Source organism: Aptenodytes forsteri, unplaced genomic scaffold (assembly GCF_000699145.1).
Source record: "Aptenodytes forsteri isolate BGI_AS27 unplaced genomic scaffold, ASM69914v1 Scaffold191, whole genome shotgun sequence".
In the NCBI taxonomy this organism is placed as follows: domain Eukaryota; kingdom Metazoa; phylum Chordata; class Aves; order Sphenisciformes; family Spheniscidae; genus Aptenodytes; species Aptenodytes forsteri.
Window position 1 is genome coordinate 313,736 of NW_008794630.1, and position 24,358 is coordinate 338,093.

The window sequence follows — 24,358 nt, forward strand, 5'->3', positions numbered from 1 at the left end:
GGTGAACAGGATGGGGGGCAGTAACAGGAGGTCGATGAAGGAGCTGCAGAGGTTAGTGATGGTCAGGGAAAGAGCAGCGGTTTCTGGAGGGCGGAAAAAGTCTATAAGGATTTGGGAACAAAGGAAAATGTGAGAGGACGGCGTTTTACTCGATGTTTTTGCCTCTTTCCCCAAGGCTGCTCTCCTTCCCAAGACCCTCTCCAGTCTGCCCTCACGGCCCCAGGTACGGGACACCCATCTCAGTCCCCTCCACGTGCAACTAACCCACTCCAGCCGTGCTCTGTCATGCTCTCTCCTGCCCCCCCTCCTCTGCCAGCTCTGCCTGAGGCCAGGCTTAGCTCGGGCTCTGGGTTGGTGCTGCAGTATCTCCCGCTGCCTTCTCTCCCACCTCTGAAATCTAAACCAGAACCTGCCCCATCAACGCAGAGCCGAGATGTGCAAAAGGAAAAGCAACTTGAATAAAGCCTGCAGATGTTATTGCTCATTCTTTTAACGAGCTTAGAGCTGGGAAACGCCATCTGAATATGTATGTTTGTATAGGGCATTGCTTTTTAAGTGACTATAAATCATATTGGTGCTCAATAATCAAGCTTTATGTTAAGGGGAGCTGAACCAGGTGGGTTTCGTGAGCCCAGGGAGCGGTCCCGGTCCACTAAAGCCAAAGTGGGTCCCGTTCCCAAGCCCAGGCAGCAACGAGACAGAGCATGTGCAGCTCTCTGTGCAGCCAGCCGCCGGCAGACCGGCGCAGACAGCGAACCGCGCTTTTACCAGCACCCCCATACCCACACACAGCACTCACAGGGACGTGACGGACGCGAAGGGCCTGATCCTGCTCTTGCTCTCCAGCTGATGGGGCTCACAGCTCACTCGCAGGTCTCGCGCTCATTCACATCACACAAACATCCCTCCAGCAGCTGGCCCAGACCTGCGTCCTCTCCTGCGCCCAGCCCCAGGCCTGCTGTCCCTCTCGTACATGGTCCCAGCCCCCTTGTCCTATTCACCAGCCAGTCTGGCTTCGGGTTTGCTATGGGATCAGGTACGGGCGCAGACTAGAGAGCACACTCATACGGAAAATAGGTGGGAACTGCCCCTTCTATCCCCCCTCCTCTTTACTTTGCCGTGCTTGTTCTTCCCCCTTGACTCCTCCCAAATAAACAACCCACCCTTCATCGCTTTTCACTCCATTCCTCTCAGTTCTGCTACATCCACACCCAAATTCAGTATTTCCGATACCGTCACCTAGGCAAGCTGGTATCCCCGATAAGGCACAGAGCCTTGCAGGACTCTGCTCCCCAGCAGGTCCTCAGCATCCCTCTTCGGTTATCTGGGAAGTTCGACCATTTCTTACGCTACAGTGACAATATCTTGGAGGCAAATGATTACACGGTTCAGAACTGTTTCCTGTCATGATTTTAAACAGGATTTGTCCTCTAAGGTCTAGCGAAGTGACTGTCACCTTCGTGGATTCGCACCCAGCTAGGATCACTACTAAACAGGGGATTTGTTAGTTTGAATGTTCACAGAGAACAAACCCAGGAGAGGTGCAGGCACAAAGCACCCAGTGTTTGTGTATCCCCAACTAGATCAAGGTTTGAGCTAGAACTCTTGCTTTACACGTAAACACTCAAAAACGTGTTCTCAGCAGCCAGCTCAGCCTTATTCCGGTGGTCAGTAAGGTATTACGTGGCCGTCTCTGTGTCAGAGTGATTTCTTGTTATTACAGCACATTCATGGTCCTGATCCTCTTTCACAAGCTGTAGCTCTGAACGTTGGGGGATTGGTTTTTTGTATTAAAAAACCTATTCGTATTTGATGGTTACAGGGAGTACTCCAAGCAGATACTCCCCCTCTCTCAGCACTGGAGGAGGGGGGTTAGGCAGCATTTTGTGAAGCCTGTGAAAACTTCAGAACTTGCCTTTAGTTGAGGCGGATTTTGCCCCAAAGTTTTCTTGGAGATCTCCTTAGCTGCAGAAGCATAAAGTGTTGTGACTATAAGGGCTTCAGTTTGCCAACAAACCCAGCCCAAGGAGCCCTGAAGGATGAAATGAAGGACAGGTGGAAGCTTTGCAGGGGTCTCTCCCTCCCTCCCTCCATGAACTGTCTCCTTACTTTTCAAAGGCCCTCCCAACCTCATGGGGTGCATCACAAAATTCGGGGCTTGCTTCGCAAAAGCCTTGTGACAACCCAATCCTGAGCACAGCACTCAACAGCGTCCATTACCTCTAGCCTGTTTTGGCCTGATGGACGTAACAGTCACGTTGCAGAAGTCCTCACACACTTCAAAAAGCCTTTCTCTGCTCGAGCGGCTCTGCTTCGCCATGGGACGGCACCTCTGTGGGTCAGCTTTGGGGAGAACAGCTGGGATTTAGGGGCAGACCTCAGCCCTCTGCAGCTGGCCACAGCCACCGGCGTTCATCTGAAAAGTCTTTCAGAAATGGAGTTTGCAACTGCAGCAGATGAGCTCACCCTCACCTCCGACACCTACAGCAGCCTCCTGAGAGGCAGAAGATCCCTTCCTTGGTACTTTTCCGGTGTTGACATAGAAACATCCTGCCTACCTTTCACAGCTTTGTAGTTATTTCTAAAAATAAAGTTATAATGGTACAGGTGTTTTCTTCAGAGGCTTCTTTTGCTTCCAGAGCTGCGTGCACGCTCGGGAATTGATGTAGCCCAACACCACTAAGCATCCACTGCAGAAATACCTCGGCATCCATTTCCACATGACCTGCCTGCACGTCCCGGCAGCTGTGGGACTTTTGCTTTCATCTGGGGGCTCCTACGCCATGTGCACACCGTCGTGGAAAGGCTATTTTAGAGCCGTGAGCGACGCTAGGGCAGGAGGTGAGAGCACCAGGGCTGCAAAATGGGCTCAGCGTTGCAAAAGCAGCATTACCTGCCTGAAGCGTGGGAAGCCTCCACCTCACACCGAGATGGGGACATTGCAGAGCACCGGCAGCAAAGGCAGGACAAGGCTAATCAGCAAGTGAAAAACTAGGAATTTAAGAATTCCTCCATCTACAGCAGAGCTTGAGAAACCACACCGTAATAAGGATCTGCAAAGCACCAAGAGTAATAAACAGGGATTAAAAGTGCGTAAGTGTTAAAAATATGACCATTTACAACAGCCTCCGTGACATCCTGAACTGCCAGGCTTCACGGCAGAGCCCATCACCCACAGGTGAGCAAGACGCGTCCCGGCTCCCACCCCCTCCTTCCTGCCCGTGTGTGTGGCCGGGGCCGTTGTCACCCCAATTACCGCTGCCTCCACCTGCATCGCTGGAGGAAAGACGCCTGCATGTGGCTAGATGACATGCCTGGTTGGGGTTTGCCATCTGAAGGTGACACCGTCCCCCCCCACGCTGTAGTTGAGCGGCAGCTGGGACCCGTTCTCAGGGAAGAGCTCTGCGCAGCCCAATTCAATACATCTTTTCTCCAGCTCAGGGAAACCACCCGTTTCTCTAATATCTAAAGACAAATGCCAATTCGGTCCTTGGTTTCATGAAAGCACAGCAGAAAAGGTCTCTTCCTACCACAGCCCCGCTGGAGATGCCTCCTTTCACACCCCCAGCACTCAGACATAAACCACAGGTCACACAGGTGCTGCAGAGGGTCGTCTCCAAACTGAGCCACCCTGGACGCCGTCCCCTTCCCTTGGCCCAGCTCAGGCACCCTTCGGTCCCACAGCCCTGTGGCTCCGACCCTCCTGGACTTACTGGGGAAGAGCAGGGTGGGGTGAGCAACCAGCACCACGGGGAAGCGCCTGTGTCTCCTGGCCCTGGGACACGGCCAGGTCGTGACCACGAGGATGGAAGCTGCTGGTCATGGACCTCCGCAGGCCACGGGAAGGAGCTGGGAGCCATCACTGGGTATTTTTCTCTCCCGGGATGGAGACTCGCAGCTCAGGGGACAGCAGGGCGAGGTGGGCAGAACAAGCCCTTGACACCTCCATCGGTCCCGTTGGACTTTTCCTGCGCAGGGGAAGCTGAAGGTCTCCAAAAGGCAACCGCAGCCCAGGGATGAGTTACCAACCTGGTGCCCCGCTCCCTGAGGGTCAGAGAGGTGCAGTCCCAAAGCAGGCAGGGTTCAGGATCTTCTCCTTTTGCCCCCAAAATCAGAATTTGAGCAGATGAGCACATTAATTACAATTTCTCCATAAAGGAGAACTGCAGTATTACACTGGCTGGGGAAGAACATCTTCCTTTTTCAGCCCTTCTTCCTTTTTTGGCCCTTTTACAGCTACAAATATGAAATACATACAGTTTGCCTCTGCTAGCACATAACAGGCAAAGTGCATGGGAGTTGTTTTCTCTCTCTGAAGTGCCCTGAAATTACTCTCAGGATATTTTTTTTGATGGTGGTGGGTAAGCAAGGACCCACTGAAAGGGCTTTACAGACCACAGATGTCATCACCAGCCCGTCGCCATGGGGAATGGCACATCCATCGGTCAAGAGACACCAGGAAAACAATAACAGCGTTTCAGTCCAAACAGTCCGTTTTCACAGCAGAAGTGCCGCGCGTTTGGCATCACACACTCTCAGGTAGTGCTTCTCATTAAGAAATCCCATAGATGTGTCTTTCCCAGGTTATTTTTGGGATTGCTGTAAGACTCCCTCCTCCTCCTCTGGTCAGGAGCCTCCAGCCCTGCGCACGCACCAGCCAGCACCTCCAGACTTGTGCTTTAGGGGGAAAGAGGAGAAAAAAGGCACTGCTTTACTCAGGTTGACGGTTTTCCGACAGCAGCGTTTTATGGACGAATCCATCTTCTACGGCTGGGTCTCAAGAAGGGCAGAGCAAAGCAGGACGTGCCTTCCCCCGGCAGGCAGCCGGCCCCAGGCAGCGCGTGCGTGGGGCCCTGCGCCCGCGCTCCTATTGCCACGGTTTCCTCTTCGAGAGGGTTAAAGCTTCTAAATCAAACCCCTTAAAGAGTTACAAGCATAAAGAAATTGAAGTCTAACCTAAGTACAGCTGAGAAATACTCAAGCTAAAGGAAAAAATTACTATTCTGTCATGATCACTTTATATTTCAAGGTGAGGAAATCAGCTTATCATCACTGACTGTAGCAGCAGCTGCCAGGTAACCATCATCCACATCACCCCAGGCCACAGCGTGCTCTCATCTCTCGCTATACATCTTCTGAAAAGTTACACCCACAAAGAATTTATCTGTATTCATTGATAGCCACGTTAGTCTGTGTGACAAACACATCCCCCTTTCCGATTAGCAACACTTAGGCGATTTCTTTAGCACCGATCCCCCGAGTACGTGCTAGGGCATCTCCAACTCAAGCAAGCATCTCTGCCAGACAACACGCTATGCGACACGTCTGAACATCACCAAAACCGCCCAGTTTTTGGGGAGGACAAGCTGGAAAGAGTAAAGTTCCTTCCCTTCGCTTTGAGCCTGGAAACAGCCAGCATATTTGAGATATAATGGTACATTTTCCTAGCGAGGATCACCTAATTTTGGGACGCAGCAGTCTCCTCCTGGCTTCCTCCTCAAAAACGCTCTGGGAGTAGTGGAAAATCCCCCACCCTACCACGTATCAGAGAGCCCAGCTAGTTATTGCTCCTCACAGAGACACACCTTCACCCCCGCCTCCTGCAGTGCTTACTGCCCATTCATTTTGTGCACAGAAAACCACCACAGCCCCCTTTGCTTCTCTTCCCTAGGGAAAGCTTTGGGGCTGATTTTATGGACCACAGTTCATCAACACGCCCCTGGGAAGAGACTGCCCTTTTATTACCTAATCGCCTTCAAATCCTCTTCACCTGGAGCCACATTAAAGGAAAAGTATTTGCTTACAATATCCAGAAAGACACACACAATGGCTGCAAATATCTGGAAAGGACACAGAAATAAAATGAAAGTCTTGTGGAAATCAAGATTAAACCTGAAATCTGGAGGAAAAAGCTTACGTGCATCCTTCATCCAGGTGATTTGCTGCAAACTTGCTGATGCAAAGCCTTGTCAGGGGCTGTCCCTGTGCCCGGAGTGGATTCAGGCTGTGTTCAGAGAGCTCATCCCAGTGGAGCACGCGAGCTTTTCCAGATGAGCTAAATTATGAGTCCTCAAGGGCTTGGATATATATAATCTTGTCATTCAAAATATACCCATTTCTTCCTTCCCTAAACTTATGCAGGGAACAGTTTTGCCCCTTCTTGCATGTTGCTGAGCATGAAGCGTCACCATCTGTGACTCCTGTATTTTACATTAATAATGCGCATCAGCAAAATACAAACCTCTGAATGGAATAAATGCTCGCAGATGGAGAGCAGGCAGTGATCAGCAGGTGTGTGACGCCCCCCTCTCTCTGCTTTGTGGAGGTACCAGGACAAACGTGCTGCTTGACAGATGCTTCCCCCCAAAAAATCAGTTTTCTGCATAACCAGTGTTTTGACAGAAGGATTTTGATGCAGGAGAAAGGGCTAATGCTCTTTTTCCTGCGTTCAGCCGGATTACTTAAAAATCAGTTCTGCATAACCAGTGTTTTGACAGAAGGATTTTGATGCAGGAGAAAGGGCTAATGCTCTTTTTCCTGCGTTCAGCCGGATTACTTGTGCTCTGTGTCTTTGGCAAGCGTCTTCCCCCCCCCCCCCCCTCTTTTTTGACACTCAAGTCTGACCCAGCAAATGTCGATAGCGAAACGTCTCCTTACCTTTCACCAGGGCTTATGTATGTGCGTTTAAAAGTGTCCTTAACTGGTGCTGGAGGGGATTGATTCCTTAAACATGCAGTATTTTCTCAAGATGTAACTCTGACTTCTGAGAATCTTTATTCTCTCTTTATTTCACATCTTCTCTTCTGCTTAGTAGCAGCCTTTCACCTCTTGTTGCCTCTTACAGCTTCTGCTTTCATCCTTCCCAGTGTTTTCAAGCCCAAATTCTTCATCGAAATCTTCTCAGTTAGAATTCTCTGCTGGTATTTCCCCGGGGCGAGATGCTGGAGCTCTGCAGAGACGGGATGGATCTGCCCCAGGGGGGTCCAAACAGGAGTTTCTGAACAAAGCAGCTGGTTTTGCCTTCAGGTTTTTTTCAGTAAAATAATAAAATTCCCTGCCTGTAAAACATTTTGAGGTTTGGCTGTTCTGAGAAATCAAACTGCTTTTGAGGAGCAGGTTTTAGGGTGAGCCCTAGTGGCTGTTTTTACATAAAACCCCCTTTTTTTGCCCCTTTTTTGCCTCTTTGGGCTGGAGGGCAGGGGAGCTGGAGCCGTGCACTGTGCCGAGCAGGGGGTGCTCTGCCAGCCCTGTCTCCCCCAGCCCCACTGCTGCTGTGCCCAGCCCTAAACCCTTTAGAGGTGCTGTAAAGGATTAATTAACCACAAGCCAATCGTACATATCTAGTAGATGGGTCGGTGTGAAATAACAGCAGAATAATCAATCACTTGGAAAAAATCTCGGTCTGGTGCTATAATCACCAGACTCCTATGAGTTTGTTAAGGTTTTCCCTTTATTTCATTGAATCTATTGAAGTTATTAAAGGGGGACTAGGTAATAATTTGCTTCCCTCCCTCGTCTAATGTATTTATCCCCATTACATTCCCGAGGCTCAAAGTGCTACGACAATACAGTTAATGAACAGTAATGAACTGGAAACGGGTACTTCCCATTAGCAGCGTAGCAACATCCCTCAATGAACACGTAATTTTCTCTGGCTAATGACTAAGGAATTCTTTGAAGTTCAAATGGAAAAAGGTGAGGAGGAAAGAGACGCTGGGTAAAACTAGCAGGTACCAATTGTTCGGTGCATGGGAGAGAGAGCACTCAACGTGTCCCCGCTCAAAACAGCGATGCCTGCGTTGCTGCGGATTATTTAAGAATTTAAGAAGAGCGGGAGGTGTACGGAAGAGTTTCTGGGAGAGTTTGTTACTGTGAGGTTTGCTGCGTGGTCTGCGCACCACCTTTAATATTTCACACGCTATAAACAGCAGTCCGCCCTCCCCGCACGTCTCCCAGGTTAACCACAAGGAAATTTGTTTGCACCATCTGTCTTTCCTCGAAATTGTGATACTTGCCACATACTAATTTGCTTCCGCCTTGTTTTTCTGTAAATTCATATTGCCCCATTTCCATAGCAAAACTGTTTGTGTCTCTCTGATCCTGACAGTTCCGGTTTGAACTAAGGTTTTTAGTTAAGTGAATTATTAACTTTTGGTAACACATTTTTAGTTAACTTAGCTGAAGGACCCTATTAAAATAGCTTCTGTGTTTTCCAGTAGCCAAAAAGGAAAGAAATGACGAGTAAAGCAAAAAATGTAAATACTTCTCAGCTTAGCTAAGAATAATTTCAGTACAGCAAGTGCAGAATTAAAACTTTTTTTTATGTAAGAAAAGGCTTTTCATCACTACATGTAGATTGTAATTGAGGGAAGCACGGATCAAACGGTTGCAAGAACGATACATGCATTCTTTTTCCTTTTTTGGTAGCCTCTCTTTCTATCAAACTATTCTTTGCTGAGTGGAAAGCAGCTTATTTCTTTTTTATGCGAGTCCTGTGAAGAGTGAAAGGCTCCTGGCTGCACAGGGGGGCTAACGGAGGGGACCAAAGGGGGGATGCACCAAAAGATGAGACAGAGCAATCCTGAGACCCGTGGGTGAGCAGGGGGCTCTGGGGCACACTGGGAGGAAAACAGAAAGCTCTGGGGCATACTGGAGGAAAAATGGGGGTTCCTGATGCGACCAGCAGGTAAATGGGGCGGGCCTCTGGTTTCACCGAAGGACTGAGGACTCTGGGGAGCGCCAGAAGCTGAACGGTGGGCTGTACTGCACACCCAAGAGGAAGGGGAGCGGTCCCAAGGGGATCCTGGGGAGACAAGACACCAAACAGGGGGACGCGGGGGGCACTGGAGGGCAAATGGAGGCAACTGAAGGTGCATATGGGGGCAGGGGAATTTGTTCAGGGTGCACAAGGTGCATCTCCACACCTCTCCCCAACCCTTCTTTGGCACGATGGACATCACATCCTGCAGCTCCTTAAAAACGTTCATAGCCGTATAGGCTTTTGAACAGCCACCCCTGGGGTTCTCAAGAGAAATGGATATAGCACAGCAGACGAAAGAGAACCAGCACCACTGCTAGCCCTAAAGCCACACAGGGACGGGACTTGCCATCGACTTTTTAACATTAATTTCTTGCCTCTTCTGCCACCGCGTGGCCAGTGAAAGAATGAACGGAGATGCATTGGTTTACTGCTCCTCACGTTTATTCCACCTTTGATGGGTAATACAGACATATTTTCAAGTTCATGATTGCTTGAAATATATTTTGTTAAGCTGACCACTTTTATAAAATCATTTATTTGAAGACTTGATTTCTTAGTTTTGGAAAATGTCTTAAACACAGTGGATCACTAGTGTAGTGGGAAGGAGAACGAAGCAGTTCATCATTTATTGGCTGAAAGAATTGAAAAAGCTTGATTGCAAAAACTGGTCTGGTATCATTACAGCAAAGAGGACCCGTTCCGTAACACGGCACAACAAACGCCCGTATCAGACAGGTGGCAATTGCCAAGAAGTCCTGTTCCTTCAAATAAAGTTTTGATACTCACAAGCTGCTTAGGAAGAATTAAGCCCTCGTGGGAAGCGGGGAGAGGTGAAGCACAAGATTTAAACAAAGCTCTCTCCACTCCACATTTTATTGTTGGGGTGGTTAAATTAATTTGAATAATACTTATGAGGAAACGTGTTCCTTCTACGTTCACCATGAACAATTTTCCCCAAAACAGATTACACAGTTACCTTGAGGAGTGTCCTGGCTTGGAGTTGGCTCGTAAGAGGAGGTTGGTGTCTGAAGACCACAGCCCTTGGCAGCAGCAGCCGCAGTGGGAGGCAGAGCTACAGTCACCACGTTCCTTGTCAGAAAGGCACCTATGTCACGACAATCTGTCATCAATACACTTCGGTCGGTTCTCCCTTGTGCTAGCCATAGTCCTGCACGCTCCAGCTCAGGGTAGCGGCAGATTTTCAGCTTGCAGCTGATAAAGACGGAGGTCCCCTGAGCAGGGGAAGGTAAAGCTGATCTCACTGACTAAGGGAAGGTTTCCACATTACCCAAGGGCTTTCCCTCGTATCCTGGGGGCGCAGGGAGGCAAAGAAAGCTCAGGAACCCTTGATACCCTCAAATAATCTGAAAGAGGGCTCCACTGCTCAAGTATTTCAACTACTGATCAGGGTCCTTTCTCCCCTCCTTTGTCAACCGACACAGAGATTGTTTTTTGTCACCACCTCTTCCCCTGTGCTCCAGGCCACGGCTTCACCCAGCAGCACAGGGCGAAACCAACCCCGCAGCACGTGAGCTGGGCTGTGTGAGGGACAGCGTACGTAACCGCTGTGGTTTGCTACTTCAGCATGATTAACGAAGATTTGTAAAACTTCACATTTAAGTTGTGCTGGCGTAACTGGCACCCAAGGAGAACCTATAAACAAAATGCCTGATAAAGTAACAGAATATGTGCTGCAGACTGCTCAAGGAATTCACTGGCTCAGCCTAGAGGAAAATTCAAGTTCCTGCCTGCGTCTGAGGCTGCTGTTCACAGGCCCCGGGAGGTGTACCTGACAGAAGCCAGCTTACTTCAAGCTTGTATTACCTGCCAGCATTGCTCGTGTTTCAATTCCTCACATACCCCCTGATCAACAGCTTCCTGCCAAGCCCTCATTCAGAAACCCCTTCCAACTCCTGATGACTGCAGCAGCGGCTCACTGCAGACGGGAAACACTGTGAGAGACAGCATCAGGTAGCTCAGTCCACATGAAGAGAGGCTTTCAAGAGCGTCTCTTAACACTAGGATCTATATATTCAGTATTTAGATTAAATGAGGGCAGCAAGTTTAGCACATACGCATCTGCGCTGCACTTGTACCTTGGACACAAGAGCATCTTGCTTGCACAGGAAAGCCAAGAGTGAAAAGGGACCAGCCCTGTTTTAAGGTCTAGTCAGAGCCGAGTGAACACCCCCAAAGATATGGAAGAATGAAAAATAAACAAATCCTAAAATACCTTCCTGGTTCTAAAATTCCAATGTTTCTACTAATGATAGGATTTGCTTTTGTTCCTTACACTGTGGCCCTTCAATGTGCCAGACTCCAATTTATCCTCCCAGCTACCAGGAGCTGAAAGGCACCTCTGTGTTCATTACCTTCATATGCAGGAGAATCTGGTGGAAAAAAAACCAACAAACCAGTCAGCCTCATCCAGCAGCCAGCGTAATGATGACCTAACACAAATTCCTTCTTCAGAAAAGATGAACGAGCAGGCACAGTGCGAAATTTGTCAGCAAATACTGTAGCTGCTGGGCCTTCGCCCTTGATACAAGCACAGTGCAACAGGCAGAAAGAACACAAGCATTACATCACTGGAAGTCAAGGAAACACGAGAAATATATTCCTCATCTAACACAGTCATCTCTCCTTCCCAACATGCAGATCTTGCTACTTCCCCCTTTCCTTCTAACCTAAACCTTTTCAGAAATACCCTAACTATACCAGGTTCTCTTTCCAGGTCATCTCTCAAGCAGCATGGCTTGTATCAGTGACTGTTATAGGGGTACGTAGTATGTTTAAGAAGAAAGTAGTCACCGAAATATGCCAACGCCCCTCAGTTTGAGTAGTGGCATTTTCATCAAATAGGGACCATAGATTTTCATTTTCTCTAGAAGGGGTAAAGTCCAGTCTGGGGTGAGACAAGACCCCAAAGATTTCCATTCTGCTCTGCTAAAAAACCCCTAGAACTGCCAGCTGACCAAAAGGCTGAATAACAGGGAAAAACACAAAGATCTCAAATCCTGAAGGCACTTGATTGGAGGAGCACTTCACATCAACAGGTGCTGGGAGCACTTCCCACGGTGTGATTAACCCTCACTCAGCAGAGCTGAGACAGACTGGCTGGCTGGAAAGACCAGGCTGGGTGCACGGACAGCAAGAGCCGACCATGCTCAAAGGCAGAATACGGTCCCATAAAGCTCCCATAACCTTTGGCTTCCACCTGCTCCCTCTCCTGAGCAGGCACCGAGAACTGCGTGGAGAGGGTGGAGGTGTCTGAGGTATGTGCAATATCTTCATCGTGGTGACGCACCAGCATGGTGGTGCTGGAGTTCTGACTGCCTCTCCGCGGAGGGTGGTCTGGGCTAAGCTTGGAGTCCCAGTAAGCGCGCGGTGTTCAGCACATCATCTCTCGTCAGGTAGCAGCCACAGAGCTGGCGGTACCCTGTGAACGCTTCCCGTCCATGCAGGACGCGCCAGTTGTCTATGAACAGTGCCTGCAGGCGAAGAGAAAAGGCCGTCAGAAGAAGGGCAGCCACCGCAGCCAGGGCCGGGATCCTCTGACAGGACAGGTCCTGGAGCTGGAGATCCCTAGGGACTGGAAGAGCAAGTAAGGGTATGCCACGGTGGGCAGGACCTTTCCTGTTCAACTCTGTCAGGCAGCACATGAGACTATAGCCAGATGTTTCATGTGATCTAGCACAGCTGTTTTACCTGAAGCCAGCAGTTTTGCTCTGCTGCTAACCACAAGTTAAAACATGACAGCCAGCAAAGCCCAGAAATACATTCTGGGCTGTTTCTTTGCTTTTCTATTAAGAGAGGTTGCGCAATAGTTCACCAGCAACAGAAACTGGCCATCTTCAGCCTCTACGGTGTCACCTCCCCCCCAGGCATCCTTAGGAACAAAGAGGTGTAGGGGCTCCGATATGATCATCTTCCCTGCTGGACTGTTTAATTTTTGAGGCCCCGGGCTCAGGCTGAATCTAGACCTTGTGGGAATAAAACCCTTTCAAGCAGGCACAGCTGAAGGAAGAAGCCATGCACCGTAACACCTTCAAGTCTGCAACTGCGGCTCTAGCTCTTCAAGCTCCTCCAAAGCTGCATCCAGCGTCACCCTTTCAAACACAGGGCAGAGCTTCTTCCTTTCAGTACCAAGGTGTGCTAAGGCACCTTAGGCATTTCTGGGATGGTGAAGATAGCCTAGGTCTCCTGTGATTCGCTGGCAACGTCAGGGTTCAAATATAACATCAGAACAGAAGTAAATTCAGTTTCCCACACCTTTATATTTCCATCAAAGTAAGATTTACTTCTGGAAGAAGTTAGAGGCTGAACATTAAGTGTTCCCAGCCTCTCTGCTTCTGAGGGTCCTCATTTCGGTGACTGGAAAGATCTTCCTCCTCTCCCCTAGTTGGGACTAACTTTCCTCTGAGGCAGCGTTTAAATTAAACATTTCTGCCTTATCCGGAAGCTCATATTCTTTTAGGACAGTAGGAACACCACCCCCCCCAGATGCCAGTACTGTAATACAGAGCACCTTAAAACAGCTGTAAAGAGGAAAACGGCAGCATACGGAGCTTGCCTGAAGCTTTTACCGTAGTTGCAACAAGCCTGCACATCTGAAGGAGCACCCTGCCACCCTCCCTGTACCAAACACACACGAGCCTCCCAACTCCAAGTCCTACCTTGCCCGGCTTCAGTTTGACCCACAGTTCATTTTCTGGTCTCCTGAGCTCTGTGGTGAGTGTGCGGTGAGCAGCGTACCAGCGATGCACAACATCATAAGGCACGGTGTTGATGACAGCGCGATCATAGTTATTGTATCTAAAAGTAAAGTAGAGATAAGAGACTGCCCACATGGCTCCACGAGCACAGCCAGGTATTTCCAAAGGGAACCTCAGGAGCCTGTAGGATTAGTCAGTATTTAAGGGAGGCTACAGAGATGACCAGGGAGGTTATGCTGCAAGCGCAGGACTTTCAGGAGAATACACAACAACGGGAGCAAGGAGGAGTTTACTGTCAAGCGTAAAACTGTTCTTGCTGCTTTTCCATGGAAGGATGCGCCACAACAACGGGCAAGACTGAGAGCTGTTCAGAATAAAAGTGCGAAGCAGTGCTGGACAGCCTCCCGCACTAAGCCAAGCCGGAGTTTCAGAAAGCAGCCCAGATTTCCTTTGGAAGGGGACCAGCCTGAGCTCTCCCCCTTCCCTGTATGCCAGGCTAGTTTCTAGAGGCTCTTTCAGAGAAGGGCTGAATTCTACTGCCTCTCACATGAAGTGAGATGAGGGCATGGAGCTGAAGGGAGGATGACAGGAGTGAAAAAAAAAAAAAAAATCAAAGCTCAGCACTGACGCTCATCTTTGCATTGGCGGTTCTGAGACTTCCTCTAAAGCAGCAGTGCACAGCCCAGGAGGAAACACAGGGCGTTTCTGTGGTTTCACCCCTGCCCCTCAAACATACGTTGGTTTTCAGTTTACGATGTCTTCTGGAAAACCACTACCGTCTGCCACAATCCCCTCTCCTCCCCATAAGCAAGAGGCCTCACATTGATGTTACCTGATCAGATAAAGCTCGTTGTTCCAGGGATAGACATTGAGGACCGGCCCAACTCCGATCATGTGGTTGTGACAGTCTCCCACGTTCTCAACATACTCGTGCTTCAACGGCACCTTGCTGAGCAGCTCGAATTGATCAGGGGCTTGCCGGAGAACCTGCTCTGCCGCGTAGAAACCATCCACCAGCAGCGTCCGCCCACCCGTGCCCTCGTGCTTCAGGCAGTGAAACACCTGGATGCTGCATGGGCGAGAGAATCCAGAGCACGAGAGAAAAGACCTTGGCTGCCTTTCCTGTGGAGAGAAGGCGCTCCCCGCAGACCCAGACAGATGTAGATGGATGCACCACCCTTCTCTGATGGTTGCGACATACTTATTTGTAATACAATTCATTTCGCTAAGACCTGCCAGGGAATGGAGACAGACCAGCAAGAAATGGCTGTACCTGCCGTTTCTTCAGGCCCAATCTCACACATTTCGCTTTCCAAGAAGAGGGCTACTGCCTACACTGCCTCCCAAATCAAGTGACATGAGCCTGGGAGACTTCAAGTGGTGTAGGATCAGGCCTGTGTCACTCAAAGTCCACCCAGGCAGCAGGATGCAGAGGTTCAGAAGCATAACACTAACTTCCCTAGAACATCTCAGAGCAAGAGGACAATTAAAGAAATGCCAGTTGTACTGCTAAGTTCTCCAGGAACTACAAGGGGAGTCCAGGGTGACTCTCACTCAAAGGCCCGTACATCACGGCCTCCCACAGGCAGTCAGGAGAAGCCCTTCATGGCCGCACATTAAAGACCCTTTGGAAAGCCTGGAGCAGAGGAGTCCCCAGCGAGAAGCCTACCTACAGGGACATCCCCTCCCTAGTGGGAAGCCATCCAACTCAGCTTTTGCCCTTCTATTACTTCTCTGAAGCTTCTCTTTCCCTTCATCCAAGCAAGGTAGGCATTGTACTGTTCGGAACAAATACCCAGGAGCTGCCTCGAGCCACCTGCTCCCAATTTTCACAGCGTACCAACTTCACTTGCCAAAAAATTAACTGTGACCTTCTGGGAAAGCCTTTAGCTTCTGATCTCCCTTCTGGGCCTCTTAACCCAGTCCCACAGCAAGTGATGTGGCGGGACCTCCCAGCTCCACCCTCACCAGCACCTTTTCACCTGGGGGCTCTAACCACCACCCTTACTACCCACAACAGTTTCAGGATAATTTTACAAAGTCAGTCCACAAGCACTGGAGCAAAGGACACTCTGTGCCTCAAAGACAACAACCTCCTCCTGCAGCTCGGGGTGCTGAGAAAGCCTCTTCCGAGGGCAGGCTCTTTGGTACCTGATGAGTGAGATAAGGTTGCAGTCTTTCCCATAGCTTGGGGAGTTTCTATCCTCTACCCTTTGCAATAATTTAACTTGAGACTTGACAGATTTGGCTGATTTCAGCCAAAGCAGCAGGGGAAAGCAGGCATTCAGACGAACTTATCTTTCTTGAAAAACACATAATTTCCTTTAGAAGCAGGTCAAAGACTGTTTCAAGTGTTTCGGAAGCAAGCCTGAAACAGTCTGGGAAGACGGGATTTCTGGCAGAGATGGGGGCTCAGGAAAGCCAGAAATTCATGTTCTTCCTGCACAACTATGGTTTTGCAGAATTGCAAGCATTAACAGTTAGCCCGACTGATTCAGCCCATGCTGTCATTGCTTGATACACTTCAGCTGGCTGCAGATGAGAATACAGCTACCTGAAGGGAACCCTTCCAAGTGGAAAAGAAAGGTATAAGAATAGCAAATGAGCGCTATAGTTCTGGCACCGAGCAGTTCGATCAAAGCTCTTTTGTAGGCTGAAGTTCTGATTACTGATTACTTTTTTTATTTGATTTTGGGGAAGATTTTGCAAGCTCCTGAAATGAGTCAGCCAAGCAGGTAACACTGCAGGTCGTGAAAGCACATGGGTTCTGCAGTCAGCTGTTCAGTGAGAACAGGGAAGGCACCTAGACCTGGCTTGAAGTATGTGGCAGGACCCATGTTTTATGTGTATACTTCTAGCTCCTCAGAGCACACTACAATCCACTTACTTTGCTCCTGACACCGAGCTGCTTTAGAACGAACGCTACCACTCAAGAGCTCCCCGCCTGGTTGGGCACAGACAACAGTGCTCAGGGTGCCACCTGGGTAACACCACCCTTCCTGGTCTGAAGGGCTGCTCTGAAATCCACATGCAGCCAACAGATCTCCCCCCTCAGTCCTCCTCCGCTTTTACAGCTCTGCACCACGGACCTTTCCCATTAAGATGTTTAGCAAGTTAACAGCCTCGCTTGGGAAGAGCTAATCCTGCCCTAGGGCAGGAGGCGTGGACTGGATAACTTCTCTTTGTAGCCCTAGTTCCATAAGAGATCACAGTACTTCCATCAGTTCTCCCCCAGGCCATTTCCCGACGATTTCCCTCTTGATTGAGATGAAAGCAGACAACAAAAATTAAGCTAGAAATTATGCCTAAGTCTCTCCCACTTCATTGCGAACCATGATCAGGGCTGCTGCCTTTCTTTCTCCAGCTGTGTATAAAACTCACGGCCCAGAGGCTATATCAGAAAAGCAGTTTGCAAACTAGCATTTGGGAAACAATGCTGTAGCTACAAGCTGCTTTTAAAAGCACAGGCAGGTGTGAACTTCCAAGGGCCGGGGAAGCCTGGTTTCTGACTGCCTACGGGGCTGCACACCCCTGCCAAAACGCAGACCCCAACCTGTTTGAACTGAAGCAGAGCGACTGCCCAGAGCATACATGAGCACGGCACGTAAGTCAGTTACCACTCACGGCTTGGGAGGGCAGAGGCAGTTACTGCAGGCTGTGCCAAGGTGAGCTGTTCTCCCTCCTTCCCCGCAGGCTACCGCTAACCCGAGCTCAGCCAGCAAAACAAACGGTGCTGACTGCTGACGTGGGTGAGGAGGGCTTGCCCCAGGTCAACAGGATTAAGTCAAAGCAAACTTTTGCAGCAACTTTGTACAACAGCTGATAAGGGGCACTTGCTGCAGGAGGAGCTGAGCCTTGCCAGATGTACCCAAAAGACAATTCAACTGCTCATTTCTGTGAGGCTGTGTGTCAGCTTTCTCATTGCTGTGTGTCACTTCGGAGACTGAGGAGGGCGATTTCAGAAGAGACCGTCAGATAAGCTTCACTAGCACAGAAATGACTACAGCGCTGAGCCTTCTTCATGGCTACAAAGACTACTTGAATCACAGCAATACCAAGCAGCAGCCAGCTATCTAACAGCCAAGTCCTTCATCGCCTGCATTCTGGAAGACCTGGAAGTTTCAAGCATAGGACAAACTGATCTACAGACTACCCCACTCCACAGGGATCAGACAGGACCCAGAACTGCTGTGTGACTAGTAGAAGTACATCCCGCCAGCAGCACTGGAAACAACGAAGCCTGTGCCGCTGGAAACGGCATCGCTGTGAATCGCTCCTGCCTTCTGCACTGTGTGTCTGAGAACCAGCAAGAGCACTTACCCGCAGGGCTCCTGGAAGTAGGTTGTGTCGGTGTGGCGATCCAGAGCCAGCTTGGTGTAGGCGGTGTCTCCCCGAGAGAAGTCGGAGGTAAAGTACCACATTCTACCGTAAATGGTCTCCCTGCAAGAGAGGCGGGCAGTTATCACAAAGCGCTGCGGGGATCAGTGTGGTGTTAAAGCAGATCCGCTCTTGCATTTGAGGTTACTCCCCTCCATCCTATGTACAGAGTAAATTAGAGCAGAACAACGTAACAAAACTCACATTGTCAAGAGATGGTGCTTCTAATGCTTCCTCTAGTATTCAATTTCTCTCTTTCCTCCCAAAAAGACTGATGGCAATGAGCCTTGCTTCCCCTCCACAAATACAGATCTTCTTCCCACACCAAACATCAGCCCCAGTCAAATCAAGGAAGCCGCTGAGTGACATGAGGAGTTGCCAGAGTGCAGCTAGCCCTTGGCTTGTACCCACCGCAGAGTTACCTAATAATCCCATTTCTTGTTCCTGGGATCCTGCGTTTTCACCCACCTCCCCCCTGCAACATGCACGGAAGGGAACAGAGAGAAGGCAAGGACAAGCAGTACTCAGGGGCTACAGGGTGAGGGTACCTGAAGAAAAAAGTTGGCTGGATATTCCTTGGAGCCCCTCATTTCTATTTGGAGTGACTATTCATTAAAAGAAATCCCTCCTCTTCCAATGGCCCAAGGCAAGTTAAACTGTTTCTGCAGCTTGGATAAAACTTGAAACTCAAACCCCGGCTTGCCATGCTGTTGGTGTGTTTTAAACAAACACAGAAGAAACATTTCCCAATATTTTTCTTTAGCGAGAGCTACAAATTGTTTTTGATCTCCCTGGCTCCCAGGGCCAGGGCTGCCCTCCTAACCTTTCAAAGTCATAACAGGAAATGTCTCTCCTTGCAAAGCTCTAGTCTTCCCAGACAGGCCACTTCCTTCAGGCACTCCTCTCTGTGCGCAGTCCCACTATCACAAAAGTCATCATGTGCTCCCGAGGCAGCTCCATAACCTAGTGACTCCAGGCTCTCCCCTAAAAAGAGGTCAGATCCCACAGTGCAATACTCCATCTCAGTTCAAGAAAGGCGGCCAGAGGCTGTAGAAGACCCAGACCTTTTGTTTGCAAACCAGGCCACACTGCACAATATATAGGGATAAGAGGGCAGCGCCTTTCCAGACAAAAAGAAAAGTCTACCCTTCACAGCTCTTCTACAAAGCTGTCAGTGGCCTTCCCAGGGCAGCCCTAGTTACCTGATTAAGCTGATCCTTTCCGCTAAGATTTCTGTGTCCTCTTTGGTGGGAGTGACATTCTCTACAAAAGCAATCCCATATAACAAGAAGTTTTGCAGGAACTCCTTCAGTCCCTCGTCCGTCTCCAGGAAACTCCGGCAGTCGACGGACGGGACCTGGGCTTGGCGGTAGATTTCTGCATTCCAGAGAATCCGCGGGTGCATGACCTGCTGCTTCTGCCCCTCGTAGCTGTTCTTCACCAGCCACTCCAGCCCGTACCGCGTCACGTGCCCGTCCGGCCCTTTGACAGGGGAGAAGAGTCACAGTCACCACAATCGCACTGAACAGCCCGAGATCGCGGCCAGCGCAACCATCAGTCTAGGACAGTCCTCACCCTTTTAATTTTGTCTGGTGACAGGCTCTTTGCACCCTGATGCCACCCAAAATATTATCCGGTTAAGGCCACAAGTCCTAAAAAGCATTGCCATTGCTGCAACAACTCCAAATTCAGAGCTAAGTGTTTCAACTTCAGTGGTTTTGTTTTCTATTGACAGGACTCCAAGGAGAAGTAGAGCACTGGAGACAAGCCCATAAATAACGGCAAGCTACAACAAAAGGAAGAAAGCAGCTGGGAAGCTGAGGAGAAAGGACAGAAAATGTGAATTCTGATCAGGGATAACAGCTCAAATAGGACAGGGTAAGGAAAAGGCAACCAACCATTTCTTGACCAACCTGTTCACCACCTGCATTGCTGCTGTGTTCAAACAAACCAATAGAATACCCAGACACTGAAGATACACACATCTCTACCCAAAAAGGGCTGGGGGGGAGGAAAAGCACACACATTTCAGACTGAGGTGTGTTTACAGTAACAGCGCTGCTCAGAAGAGCAGTGTTTAAAATCCGCTTACAGCTAAATCTCCTCCCAAAACAGCTACTGATTTAGAGATAAGGCCGCCCTCTCCCAGCAAACCTAAGGATGGGCTCCATCAACAAAGGTCCCTCCAAGCAGGGCTGGTGGCCCGTGAAACACGCAGGGTACGGTCACTTTGCTACTTACACGTGAGGAAGAGCGTGGCCTCATCCACTCGGACAGCCTTGGGTTTGATTCCCAGGTCCACGCTAGCTGTGTCCAAGCTGCGCTGGTTCGTCTTGGCGTTGTAGCAGGAAGCTGAGCGGCAGTGGTCCCGCAGCCAGACAAAATCGAATCGCATCAGTGTGTTCGCATACCTGAGCTCTGCAAAGAAGGACAGGCTCAGAAGATGCATTGGTGTGAACAGTGAGAAAAAACAAAGCCAAGAACTGAAGCCGAGAGCCCACAGGTTATGATCCCACTTATAGGGGATGCAGAGGCTGTTAGACTCAGCCCCTCTTTACATAAATTAAGCCAGCTTGTCACATGAGGAAGACCAGGCAGAATATCTTCATAGAAGGCCTGGCTGTCAGCGTTCTCGCCGTGGTCTCCCTTCTTACCAAGCCTACAGGCAATCTCATCCTGCAACAGGAAGGAGCATGGCTAACAAACGTGCTGGTCACACACTTACATCTATCATCTCTCTCCAGTAAGTGGTCAATTCAGAGCTGTGCAGCAGCTGTCGTACATAACAACGCCCCCCTCCTCCGCATAGTTGTAGACCCCAGCACAGGAATACAGAGAAGAGTCGAGCAAATAATCACACCAGCATCCAAACTATGCAAACATTACAGACAACATCAAGACCTTGACGCAAAGCTTTGATATCCATTTAGCATCACAATAAAGCCTCTCCTCCTTGCTCCATCCTGGGACAGCTTAGGAACACTCAAAGCCGTTTGGAAGGGGCTCAGAGCCAGCAGAGGCAACAGGAGAGCCCTTCCTGCTCTAGTCCTACTCAGCTTTGAAATCCAAGTATCCGAGGTCACTCTGCAGTAGGAAAACAACAATATCCTTTCTTGGGGCCACTGTGTTGGATAAAGTAAGCACAGGGAATTGCTCGGCACAAGTGACTCAGAGTACCAACATTTAACTACTTCATCAGACGTCACCCAGGCAGATGGACGCTGGACCAAACCAAACAAGCCACGAGGAAACACGTGCATCAGTTGCCAAGTCACCTCCAAAACCAAAAGGGCAAAAAATCAGCATCAGACAGCATTTGTAACTGGCTTGCTGCGTTACTTCACATTAAGACATGCTCTCCTTGCTTTTTCTTTAAGCGGTCTCGCAGTGAAGTATGATTTGCATCAAAAAGGCTTTTATGCCCCCCCCCAGCCCCCTGCTGCTCATGCCATCCAGCCACACAAACAGACAGGCTGCTTGCAAACCTGCTCTAACAACTCTGCTTCGCACATCAGTGTTTTAAGGAAACCCTGCACAAGTAGGGGCAAGAGAGCAGGGCACACACCAAACCAGCCATCCCACCTGCCGGTCAGAGCCCCGAGCGTTACACAGAGATTAAGTGACTCACAGGGCAAGGCTCAGATGCAGTTATTGTTCAGAAATCCCTTGATTTGATTTCTGATTTAGCATTGCCTCGTTTATCATAAAAGTCTTGCCACCGGCAGACAAACCTGCTCCGTCCTGCCTTTGGGAATTCCCAAAGGGAACATGAAACACAGACTCCAGCGTGCACCCCTCTAACGCGGGCCACTGCAGAAGAAAAAAAAAAATCACTCCCGGGGAACAACGTCAGGAAAATCTCACTCCTCTCCCCAAACAGACTCACAAGCAGGTACACACGCACCCAACACACCTACCTAGATGGTCACCGTGTAACTGCCAGGCACACTTGAGGGACTCTGGGGCCGTGTGATGCCAGCGAGCCGCAGCGGCGAGGACGGTCCTTCTGTCACAGGGCAGCCACGGCGAGCGATGTCTAGTGCTTCCACCCAGCTGGCACGGCACCTTCAACAGACACGCCAGGCTCCTGCACCACATCCTGAGCAGCCAGGAGAGAGGGGGGGGAAAGAACAAGGTGACTCGGCTGTGCTACTGCACCGCATCCCCGTCTCCATCTCTGCGCTCTTACGCCAGGCACCGTAAGCGCTTCTGGGAAAGCTGGTATCATCCTCCACAATTGTAGTTTACTGACAAAAGAGGCGAGTGAGAACTAGTCCATTGAGGAGGAAGAAAAGAAGCGGGCATGATGACTGGCAGCCTGGCCAGAGGAGAGAGTCACCTACCTCCCAGGCACCACTTGGACATGAAAAAATAACTAAACACAGAGTTTGGAGAGTCTCGTATTAAACGCCTTCACTGCCAAGTCCGAGTACCAGCATCACTTCTGCATTCTCCCAGTGACAACACAATCAGGCACGCTGCCAAGCTTTTCCCAGCGCCTACAATCCATGCTTATTGTTAACAACACACAGACCACGCAGCAGCCTCCACGGAACTGGGTGCTTTACCCTTGTCTAGACCAGCTGCAGCAGCAGATGCTTTTGCAGACATCACCAGCGCCCCAGAGGAAGACCATGAAGTTGCATGTGAAAACTGGCCACCCTCAAAAACCGCATGCAACGGAAGCAACAGGGAATTAACCGTTAGGGGGTCAACGAATTTTTTAAACAAACAAGCTAGTCCAATCCCCGCACATCAGCTGGAAACAGAAGGAAGAGAGACAAGGGTGTCTTGCTTATTTTGTGACCACCATAAACCACAGCAGAAAATAGTCCTGAGAAGAAGCAAATGAGATCCTAGGATTTATCAGGCAGAGCAATTCCAGAAGAGACAGCTGCATGTTCGATGCTCTTGTGCAAAACGCTGGCAAAACCTCATCTGCTGCAGGTCTTGTCCCCTCTCCGGCCTTCCCAGTTTGAATTCACCATTCCTGGACAGAACTACAGGGATCAGGGAAGTAGAGGGAAGCGACCTTGGTGAGAGAAGCAAGAACTAGAGGAATCCAGTAATCAGGTCAGTTCTAGAAAAAGTATGCAAAACAACGAGGAGGAAGAAAATCTCTATTTCCTCTGAAGGACACAGCCGGCGTGGAAGGCAAACCAACCGTGGTTAACCTTGGGCTAGAGATTGGAAGGGGATTTCTCAGAGGGAGGTCTGTAACAACTCTTCAATACGAAGAGTAAGGGCAAAAACCTTACAAGTTTTAAGATGTGAAGCCATGGCCTAAACGCCCTGTCACGTTTATGAAGTTCTGGAGATCAGGTCTAAACCAGCAGGATGTTAACAGCGCTTTGGTCTGAAGCGCATAGGAACGCGGTATCACAGGATAAGACACAGACTCGGAAAGCATTTCTTACCCTAGACTTCTGATTTTCCTTCATTTTCTTATCTGAAAAGCACAGGCACTGGTGCTTTGGCTGCCCAACCTGCTTCTCCACTTCATAGCTGACTCAGTGCAGAGATCTCAAAAGTCGGTAATATCAATAAAAATCAACAGAGGTGCCATATTCCCAGACAACAACTTGCTAAGTAGGAAAAACAATAAAATACAGACAGCCAGCTCTAGGAAAAGAAGAAGTGGAAACATTTTCATAAACAGAATGTGGTTCGAGACTACGATGCATGCTTTTCAGCCATCGAGTTTTGCAAGGTTCTCGGCCACAGCCTGCGTACAGGTCACTGACAGCTTTAGCGCTGCAGAAAGGTTTCAGCTCAGAAGTTTCCGATTTCTGCGGCTGCTAAAATGCAATACTCACTCCTCAGCAGGCTGCAGGGAATCAGGTTGTCCTGCAAAGCAGCTGGTTTCAGGTCAGAAGCTGACGTTTCGCTCCACATAGCAGGAGTGGAGGCACTGGGAGCTCCTCGCTTGCTGCCTGACACCTGCAGTAACCAAGATCTCTGCTAACACCACCGACCTTGCACTTTAAACACTGCTGCGAAGCCCGTGAAGCTCTTTATAGATGCTGGCTGAGCAGCAACATCCTGAAAGACTCCAGCATTCTCACTACAGACAGAGAAACTGGGGCACCGCAGAACTTCCACAGCCTGAGCCAGAGTTACCGGGCATCGGAAGACACACCAGAACAGTCGCTTTTCCTTTTGGTGGTCTCCAGCCAGCCAGAACATCAGGTTTTGTAGAAATGCCAATGCTAAGTTCTGGGAGAATGCTTTCCAACCCACCCCAGCTTTGAAAATTTAGTATAGGAAAAAGAATTAGCCAAATTTGATATGCAAACTTAATAACTAAGTGAAGAAAATCTGCAGCTATAGAAAACCAGGAGTCGACTATGACGTTTACTGGCTTTATAAAGCTTAAAGAAATTATTTAACTTCCTGAACTCACAAAGCTCAAGACTATTCTTTGAGAAAGACACACAGGAGGGACGACCCTGTCCAGTTTGGCTTTTGGATGTCAAGGATATCCACTAAGCCAACAGAGGGGTGG

General features: G+C 49.5%; 1 protein-coding gene across 5 annotated transcripts in view; it reads right to left on the reverse strand.

Annotated features, from left to right (window-relative positions):
- Positions 1 to 9,182: 9,182 nt before the first annotated feature.
- The window catches only part of TMLHE (trimethyllysine hydroxylase, epsilon), a 16,838-nt gene continuing 1,662 nt past the window's right edge, over positions 9,183 to 24,358 (reverse strand). For 2 of the 5 annotated variants that reach the window (XM_009273398.2, XM_009273399.2), the window contains exons 2-8: positions 21,771 to 21,952; positions 20,095 to 20,271; positions 19,056 to 19,335; positions 17,797 to 17,916; positions 14,309 to 14,545; positions 13,438 to 13,576; positions 9,183 to 12,252 (exon numbers count right to left, since the gene is read on the reverse strand). In XM_009273398.2, coding sequence (XP_009271673.1) covers positions 12,121 to 12,252; positions 13,438 to 13,576; positions 14,309 to 14,545; positions 17,797 to 17,916; positions 19,056 to 19,335; positions 20,095 to 20,271; positions 21,771 to 21,952 — 1,267 coding nt within the window. In that variant the 3' untranslated portion in view covers positions 9,183 to 12,120. Of the gene's footprint in view, positions 12,253 to 13,437; positions 13,577 to 14,308; positions 14,546 to 17,796; positions 17,917 to 19,055; positions 19,336 to 20,094; positions 20,272 to 20,739; positions 20,938 to 21,584; positions 21,664 to 21,770; positions 21,953 to 24,358 lie in introns of those variants that run through there. The other 3 variants (XM_009273400.1, XM_009273402.1, XM_009273401.1) reach the window with 3 other exon arrangements.